Source organism: Phaseolus vulgaris, chromosome 3, assembly GCF_051622355.1.
Source record: "Phaseolus vulgaris cultivar YP4 chromosome 3, ASM5162235v1, whole genome shotgun sequence".
Taxonomy (NCBI): domain Eukaryota; kingdom Viridiplantae; phylum Streptophyta; class Magnoliopsida; order Fabales; family Fabaceae; genus Phaseolus; species Phaseolus vulgaris.
Genome location: NC_143500.1, coordinates 9490762 through 9500438, shown reverse-complemented (window position 1 = coordinate 9500438; position 9677 = coordinate 9490762). Strand labels below are relative to the sequence as shown.

The 9677-nt window shown below is 38.5% G+C and overlaps 1 protein-coding gene across 1 annotated transcript; it reads left to right on the top strand.

Annotated features, from left to right (window-relative positions):
* Positions 1-7290: 7290 nt before the first annotated feature.
* Positions 7291-8388, top strand: LOC150028658 (paired amphipathic helix protein Sin3-like 4). The gene is made up of 4 exons (XM_090300680.1): positions 7291-7428; positions 7591-7756; positions 7906-8004; positions 8126-8388. The coding sequence occupies exons 1-4, from the start codon at positions 7298-7300 to the stop codon at positions 8198-8200; spliced, it is 471 nt and encodes a 156-aa protein (XP_090156806.1). The 5' UTR covers positions 7291-7297; the 3' UTR covers positions 8201-8388.
* Positions 8389-9677: the final 1289 nt, after the last annotated feature.

Sequence of the window (9677 nt, the reverse complement as noted above, 5' to 3'; positions counted from 1 at the left end):
TGGCGGAGCCTCCTGGCCGAGAATACCACGGCCATTGCTACCTTTTCCAACGACTGATACCTCGTCTCTAGGCCTTGTAAGGCCTTACTCACGAAATAGATGGGCTTCTGTACTTGGTCCTGCTCCTGGACTAGCACATAACTGATGGCCTGTTCTATTACCGCAAAGTATAGTCGGAGGGGCACGCCTACCACTGGTTTGCATAGGACGGGTGGTGTCGCCAAGTACTCTTTTAACTTGATGAAAGCTGTTTCACACTCGTCGGTCCACGCAAAGCGACTATTTCTTTTGAGGCACTGGAAATAGGGGTGTCCCTTCTCCCCTCCTGCAGAAACGAACCTTGATAACGCTGTCATTCGCCCTGTCAGTTGTTGCACTTCCTTCACCGATGTTGGGCTTCTCATAGCGATGATGGCTGCGCACTTATCAGGGTTTGCCTCAATTCCTCTTTCTGTAAGCATGAAGCCCAAAAACTTTCCTGCCTCAACCCCAAAGATACACTTCTCAGGGTTCAGCTTGAGGCGATATTTTGAGATGGTGGCGAACAACTCCTCCAGGTCTGTTGTATGTCGCCTTCTATCGCGCGAATTTACCACCATGTCGTCTACATAGGCTTGCACGTTCCTTCCCAACATGGGCGTCAGGACCTTGTCCATTAACTTCTAATAGGTGGCGCCCGCGTTCTTCAAGCCAAACGACATTACTTTATAGCAGTAGCTACACGTCTATGTCATGAACGTCGTTTTACCCTCATCCCTCGGGTGCATCTTGATCTGATTGTAGCCTGAAAAGGCGTCCAAGAAGCTCAGCATCTCACAACTCGAGGCACTATCCATCAAGGCGTCAATGCTGGGTTGTGGATATGAATCCTTGGGGCACGCCTGTTCAAGTCTGTGAAGTCTACACACATCCTCCACTTCCCATTCGCTTTCTTCACTAGAACGACGTTGGCCAGCCACTCGGGGTATTGTATTTCCCGGATGTGTCCAGCACTTAACAACTTCTGTGTCTCTTCCTTCTCCACGAGGCACCTTTCCTCGTTAAATTTTCTCCTCCTCTGCCGCACGGGGCGAACCGTGGCGTCCATGCTAAGATGGTGGCATAGAAAGTCAGGGTCGATGCCTGGCATGTCTGAGGCGGACCACGCAAAAGCATCTAAGTGACGTAAAATCGCCTCTGCCACTTCGTCCCGTTCTTCTTGGCTCAACAAACGCCCCAGTTTGAACGTCTTTCCGCCGATCTGTATCTCCACCACATTAGCCGCCGGTTGATCTCTGCTATCCTTTTTTGTGGGTGTCGCCTTACAGTGCTCTCTAGGCGATGCCCCTTCTACGGGCAAAACGTCGCCACGCCTCTCCTCTATGCGTGCGTCCACTCTAGACGTCGCCTCTGCAGGAGCGGCCTCGCCAGACGTTGATTCCGTAGGCGTCACCTCATTCAAAGGTTCTACTTCCATCGCTGCGTCTGAACTCCGTGGGCGTTCGAACACCATGAACACACCTCTCTTTGTTCTCAAGCTGTTTTCATAGCATTTTCGCGCTTCTTCTTGATCTGACTTTATGACGATCACCTTGCCACTGAGGTCCGGCAGCTTCATCTTCATGTGGCGCGTGGAGGCTACTGCGTTCAGCCTATTCAACGCCTGTCGGCCCAACAGAATGTTGTAAGCTGAGTTGGCGTTTACAACTAAGTACCGAATGCTTTCGGTACGTGAGGCCGTTCCATCTGTGAATGTCGTTCTCAATTCCAAGTAGCCACGTACTTCCACCTGGTTGTCAGCAAACCCATATAAGCACCCGGTGTAGGGTCTCAAAAGGTCGGGAGACAACCGTAGCTTGTTGAATGTCGACCAGAACATAACATCTGCAGAACTTCCCTGGTCGACTAGAACCCTGTGCACCTTTCTCCCGGTCGTGACAACCGAAATGACCACGGGGTCATTGTCGTGTGGCACAACATCTTGTAGGTTCGTCTTCGTGAACACGAGGTCTGACTCCCACGGGTCACCAGAGATTCTTTCTTCAATTGAATTTACTCCCCTCGCATATTTCCTCTGTTGGGAAGCAGTGGGTCCTCCTCCAGAAAAACCACCAGCAATGGTGTGGACTTCGCCAAGGACGAGCATCTCATGCGCTTGTTCTTCCACTGGTGCTGGTAGGGTCGCGGTCGTGGCGGGCTCAGAGATATAATCCTTCAAGAACCCGCTTCTTACCAACTCGTCTAGCTGGTATCCCAGCGACAGGCAGTTGTTGATGTGGTGACCGAAAGCTTCGTGGAACTCACACTAAGAGTCCTTGCGAGGCCCTAACACCTTGTCAGTCTTCGTCGGTCGCCTCAACCTTTCAGCTATATTGGGCACGGCGATTAGGTCCTTCAACTCCACCACAAAGTCGTACCTTGCTGGTCTGGCCCTTTCCCTGGCCGGACGATTTTCTCCCGCTTGACCCTTGGGCTGGGGTTTTCTTGCCTCATAGGGGCGTCTCCCCTCTTGCTTCTTCCTTCCCGTCGTGGTCTCGTTGACCCTGACGGGTTGAGCTCGCGTCTGTGCCCTCGGGCGTGAGGGTGCGACGCTCGTGCGCTTCTCACACACCTCTCCCTCAGAGGCAATATGCTCCACCGCGCGACGCCTTATTTCAGCGAAGGTCCTGGGGCGATTGTGAATGATGGATTCGCAAAAGGGGCCGGGACACACGCCTTTCCTGAACGCGTACACGATCATGGGCTCTTCCGTAGTACCAACCTTTACTACTTGGGCCCCGAAACGGTTGATGTACTCCTTCAAAGTCTCACCCTGGTACTGCTTTACGTCGAACAGATCATACGAAACGGGCGGTGGGGCCCTGTTCGCTAGGTATTGCTCCCTAAATAGCCGCGACAGCTGCGGGAAGAAGGTGATATGGCCGTCTGGAAGGCTGATGAACCAATCCATGGCCATTCCCGTCATGGTGCTCATAAAGAGCTTGCACCTCACGGCATCGGAGCCTCCTACTAGCACCATTTGCGTGTGGAACGCGGTGAGATGTGCTTCAGGATCCTCCATCCCGGTGAAGATCACCTTGGGCCCTGCGAACGTGTTGGGGATCACTGCTTCCAGAATATCCTGCGAGAATGGTGTGGAAAATTCCCTTGGTGGGGTGAGACGTTCGGTCTCATCTAGGTCACGTTGCCCTTGGTTATTGCCCAAACCACGGCGCAACTCTTCATTGATACGATGGAGCTCTGCGTTTCTCACGTGGGAAGCCGCGAGATCCGCCTGCATATGTTCTTGCTCCGCCCTTGATTCTGCCATTTCCTCCTGTAGTCCTTGCATCATGTCCATGACCTGCTGCATGGACATTTCCTCACTTGCTGTGCGCGTGGAACCTTGTCTCGTGGCCCTCATTCTTCAACGTTTTCTTCTGGATTTCTCCTGTCGTTATGGTAGCTCTGATAAATTCTCTCAAACCGTCGAATTGAAACCTGTGATGAGACTGATGTTTTAAATCGGCTCCATGGTGGGTGCCAAATGTTCCTGCCGGTTGACCTGGGTGTGTCTTTGTACGGGACCTTGCCCGTCAGCTAGGGACACCTTCCTTCTGGTAATCTGTGAGCACCTGCAAAGAAGTGGACAAATGGGCGCCCTAGAGGCCGCTTGCACTCCGACGCTCAAGTTAGCTAACAAGGAACACCAAAACTCTACACCTCCGTATCGGAGCACCGTGGATGGCACTCTGAAGGTGGTAAAATGAACTGTGTATTGTGTGCTGTTTCTGGTTCTGGCAAACGATCCTTCTCTAGTCCCTTGTGCGTAGCATAAGAGCTCGAGCAAGCAACTAGAGTGTGTCTTCGGGAAAATTCGCCAGAAGTTCCCTCCCTGCTTCGAACGCTCAAAAACCCTTTTAACGCCACCCTACATTAAACACATCTTAAAGCACATTTAAGGTGTTTTAAGGCGCATTTAACACGTTTCCTTAAAAACTTTAATGGGGGCATTTAAAGCGTTAACTGAAAAACATACCTGACGAGGAAACATTTAACGTTTCCTCATTTACTTTCTCTGCTAACTTCTCGTTGACTTACGATCTTTCTCTGACTTGATTACTATCACGCGTGGAGGGACCTCGTGGTGGAGCATCCCAATCTTAGGGACATTCCGTCGCGCGAGTTCCCTTCTTCTCGAAGTGCCGCTGGCGCAGGGGGTGACATTCTGGGTGCCAACTCATGCTCCCAAGGTTTCAGTCACTTACCCTGGGAGTGTATCTACCTTCCTCTCGCACCACGCCCCTGGTTCGTCCCTGGGCATGACCCTCTCTTGGGTCGTATCTATCCTAGGGAGCACCCTGAGGTGGCGTGGGCTTCACGAGTCGGGTTGCTCCCTACTGGCGCTAGTACCATGGCCTTGAAGCCACCTTTCTCTTCACTTTATTACCGTTTCTGAGCTAGGCGGGCCCGAAGCCCCGTGGCGTCACTCCCTCCATGGTCTTTCCTACCAATGAGTATCGGGGAGTAACACTGTTGGTGGCTTGCTTGGCGACGCCTTATCTTGGCGACACCTTGTTTAGGCGACGCCCTTCCTTGGCGATGCCTAGTCTTGGCGACGCCTTATGTAGTCACTCTGTTGACTTCCTTTCTTTGGGGCCCTTCATGTGGTCCCACCATATGTTGACCTTGGCCCCGACGTTGACTTTGACTTTGGTCAACGCCCGGGGACGGGACGGTACAATAGAGAATCTTTTCATTGGTATAATAGACTACCATCTAGTCTGTTCTTACAATTCTTTATGAATAAATATAGTTTACTTATGTATCGTTTTTTTTAACATATGAGTTTTGGTTTAATCCCCCCATATTTTTGTATTTTATTTATTTTTTCTTTTTTTTAATAATTTTTTTTTCATGTGATGGTAAATGATTGTTGTTACTTGAGGTGTCAGCATAGCTAAGATGTCAAGTTGCATAGTGATACCTAGCATGAAAGCTTTTATTTAAAAAAAAAGAGTAAAATTTTAAAAATAATTAGTAATTTATGTTACATTTAACGAGTTATATATACTTTCCACGGAAACTATATTTTTTTTCTTATCAATATTCATGAACACATTAAATATTTTAAAAGCAAAGCAACTTAAACTTTTTTTTAATTCTCTATAAATTACTCATGTAAATTCAAATACTTTAATTTTTTCAATAAAAGTTAATATCTTAATTATTGTTAATTTCTTACGTATAATATATTTTTTAATTCTACCAATGTGTTGAAATAATGAATCTCAAACTTACATTCTGTTGGCGTGATTGTTTGATGTATTAATTATATAGAAATTTTCAAATTATAAATTTACCATAAAATGTACTTTAGACTATGAAACTAGTGATTCCATACTTGTAAGAATTAAAACCAGAGAAAAATTACTTAATTATAACTACCAAAACCAAAATTTGCTCATTTTATAAAAATAAAAATTTAAAACTTGTGAAATGAAATAATTTTTTTTATACATTGTATAATCAAAATATTCTCACACTACAATAAAATCATTAAATAGAAACCAATTTTAGAGACAAAAAATAATTAGTTGTTACATTGACTAAATTATATACTATTTTAGAGATTAAAAAAATTATTGCTATCTAAATTAATTTATATTATTGATAAATAATTTTTAAATTGGTATCTAATTAGCTATCAAAATTTTAACTACCGATATTTTAGAATATAAAATAATTGGTAGCTAAAACTTTAGTAGCTAATTAGATACAAATTTAAAAATTATTTATTAATAATAGAAACTAATTTATATACCAATAATTTGTCTAGTCTCTGAAATAGTATCTAATTTAGTCAATATACAACTAATTATTTTTTTTTCTAAAATTTGGTTTTTATTTAATGATTTTCTAGTAGTAGTGTAATTTTATTAGTACTAAATACCTATTAAGTCTATATAAGTTCATAAAATTTATTTAAAACTTTTACTACAATAATTCTTTTGAGACTGTTCTGTGGATTTTTCTTATAAGAATTCAAAAATATAAGGAATTTCCATGTATATTTTCCGAAGTCCTATGAAATATGAAAAATTCTATTAGTGTTTGAAAACCATATAATACTTTTTTAAAATTATTATTAATAAGTTATCATTAATGGGTAGCACTATTTTTCGAAAAGAAAACTGTTTTTTCTTGACTATATTTATTAATGCATTAATATTTTAAATGTAAAGTATTAATTAATATTTTAAAGTTAGTATTTATTAGCATTAAATTAAATATTCATGTATGCATTAAATACTTTAATCTTTTTAATGAAATATTTAATATATTAATTAATGTTTTAGTTTGTGTACCTCTAATATATATTTTTATCAGATTGATTTGTAGAATTAATTTATACTTGTCTGAGTTAACTGGATTCAAATTCCTTCCGGATGTACTTGTTTTCCTTATTCCAGGCTGTGATGAAAGGTATGCTCTCTTTACTTGAATCTTAATTTAAATTTTTTTATGGGGAAGGGGTGAATGTTAACAAAAATAGGGTGAGCTTAGGAGTAAGTGGAAAAGAAAGATGTTGAACTTGGATTTTTTTATGAGGATAGTACTTTTCACATGTAGATCCTTATCTTTTCATAGATTCAAGTTTAGTGTATTTTGTTTTGGTTATATTAGTAGTCAAATTATCGACTATTCATTCTATAATTCACTTAGAGTATCTTTTTTTTAGGTTATCTTTGAAGGAATTGGTACTGATCCAAAAAGTTTTTTGAGTAAAGATTTTTGTAGGGTGGTTGAAGTCCAAATATGATCTATGCTATAATTGTATTGTTTAAATCTTTGATGAGCAGGTTTAACTTTGTTAGACATTTTAACAAGAACTTTTTCTTTCTGGTATGGGTACTGGTGTAATTTGAATTTGGATTTTCTTACTCTGGTTAGCAACATGGTGGTTTTTGTATAAGGATTGTGACATCCCTAAGGTGTCTCCTTTTTAATTCATTTATATTCTTTTCCAAAAAAAAAAAACAAGGTTATTCAAGTTGGTATTCCAAGAATTATATACAACATATTATTTTAATTAATTGTTTAAAAATTAGCTGCTAATTATGTAATTAATTGTATATAAAAATATTGTAGGGATCAAATTATAAGAATATAGCTTTGTTTATTATCATAATACTTCTCTTCAAGTGGTAGTAAGAAAAATTTGAACTGTCTAACATCTAAAAGAAGAAATTGAAATCATATATAAGTTTGAGATGATGATTATTTGAATTGGTTTGTTCTTGGTTTTGATGCCGAGGCAGTGTTCGGATATCAAAGAATGAGTAGAGGTGAAAATAACATGAAAAAATTGGAAGCCGTGTTATATTTAGAAGAAGTGCGGATGAGATTTGAAGACAAGGAAAAGTTCGTGGAGTTTTTGGAGATCATAAACGATTATAGAGTTCATAGGTTGGATCAAGTTGAACAACATTTTTTCCTTCAATTCTTCACATAATAATATATCACCATTTCTCCACCTCTTCCATTTTCTGTTGTCGTGTATTATTAGGAGAGAGAGAGTTTTGATTTTCTTAGAACATATTGATTTATTATATCTTGTTCATTTTGTAGAATGAGTGTTGGGAGTGTGGTAGAAAAAGTGGAGGAATTTCTTAAAGGCCACCGTGATCTCATTTATGGATTTAACAACTTTCTGCCAAAGGGATATGAAATCCTTCTTCTACCTAAGGGTCCAGTCCAGTTGGAAGATGCTATCAGATATGTGCAGAAGGTTAAGGTAAAAAATTTGTTAACTTTCACTCTATATTTATTATATACACATACATGCTATTAACCTATGCTTTTAATATAAGATATTCTTTGTGTGCTAATCTAAATTGAACAAGTTCAATATTTTGGTAGTTTGATTGGTTTGTTTTCATGCAGGATCGATTTGAAGACACAAATGATACCTACAAGGCATTTGTAAAGATATTAACTGATAGGAACAAATATGGCATGTCAGTTGGTGAAGTATACCATGAGGCAAGTGTTGTCTATGTATTTGTTTTGACAAATTGATTTTTTTCTTCTTCTTCATTTCTTTTTCTTTCTCATTCCCTTAATCATATATATATATATATATATATATGTTGGACTTCCCTAGGTTGAAAAACTTTTTGAGGGTCACCATGATCTTGTTCGTGATTTCGCTATGTTTTTGCCATCTGAGGATGCTTAAGGAGAGAAGATGTACTTCATTATGGGGAGGAAAGAGGTTGTTGCATTGGTCAACAGATCAAAGACTTAACCAACTCTTAAATTGGGAAAATTGTCTTTTTGAATAAGCTTGCCAACATATGAAAACTCAGTAGAAACTATGTTTGTTGCATGCATTGAATTATCTAAGATATTTCCCTTTATATAGACTATGTTTGGTATCCAAGTAGTTCTAAAATTTAAGAAGAAAAATTTCGTAGAAGGGTTGAATCTGAATAGTGTGTTGGTCATATTTTTAATGAGTAAAAGAATGAATAAATAGAATAGAACAATTTAAGGATATTTCAATTCTATTACAATCAGGTTATGATTTTTACATAATCCAAAAAATTAACCATAAAATGTGGTACGTAACATTTAAACTACCATCAATCAAGATATGTTTATTACTGCCTAGATAAGTATTGATGTCTCTACTATGCTTAGTACCAAAAGTAAAAAAAATCCTTAGTATATATGTACTTGATTTAATGCTGGTGCATTGTTTTATTATGAAATTTTATCTTTTAATTTAATTACTTATTGCCGATTAAAAAACAAAAATAAAAAAACCATGTCTAAGTATACTCCACATTTAGTAGTAGTTGTACCTGATACCTACACACTAGTTTATTTCACCATAACAAATACTTAAGTATGATTCATTAACAACTCAAACAAATGATTGTTTATCTCTTCCAGCTGTAATTACCTTAACGTCATCACCAATGAGTTTCTCCATCATTGTTGAATAAAAAAAAGTAATGTGTCAAATTGAGTATTATAGAAGAGTCATACCATTAATTTTGTTTGATTTTGTTTGAGTCTAAAGTTTTATCTACTAAGAGTAACTTAGTAACAAACTTATACTTTCACTTATCTATTATATAAGACTTACAATTTTAAATTTTATTTTAGGAAAGTACCAACAAACCTAGGATACTGTAGGTTAGTTTTATCCTATTTATTACACACTAATTTAATGTCAAATTATTGATGCTTTTATTATTATTGTATGATTTATTAATTTCGTTAATATATTTTCTTTTATCATTTCTTGAATTCTTTCTAATTTTTTTCCTTTTTATTTTGTTGACCTTTTTTAATACTTTTTGAACAAAATTTTACTACTTTTTTTTCTTCATTATTTTTGTCCCTTACTTTTCTTTTTCTTTCTTTTTTGTCAAAAAGAAAGGATTTCTTTTTCATAAACACTAAAAGATGTAAAACAAGGATGATCTCAATTTGATGAAACTTTAAATCTACATCCCTTAAATTTCATTTTGTTCAATGTTTTGGCACAAGAACATTGTTCCAAATTAATTGTCATACAATATCAATGCCTTAAATTTTGATATTTTCATACATTTATTGTAGACGGATAAAGTAGAACAAAACAATATATGAAAAGTATTGAAATTAATATGAAAGATTATGCATTTAAATTTTTTGTAATACTT

What these genes read in the sequence shown, in the direction of transcription:
- LOC150028658 (XM_090300680.1), top strand. Translation starts at nt 7,298, where the DNA reads ATGAGTAGAGGTGAAAATAACATGAAAAAATTGGAAGCCGTGTTATAT. An exon ending in GATATGTGCAGAAGGTTAAG is followed by an intron (nt 7,757 to 7,905) that starts GTAAAAAATTTG and finishes GTTTTCATGCAG; the next exon opens with GATCGATTTGAAGACACAAA. An exon ending in TTGGTGAAGTATACCATGAG is followed by an intron (nt 8,005 to 8,125) that starts GCAAGTGTTGTC and finishes GGACTTCCCTAG; the next exon opens with GTTGAAAAACTTTTTGAGGG.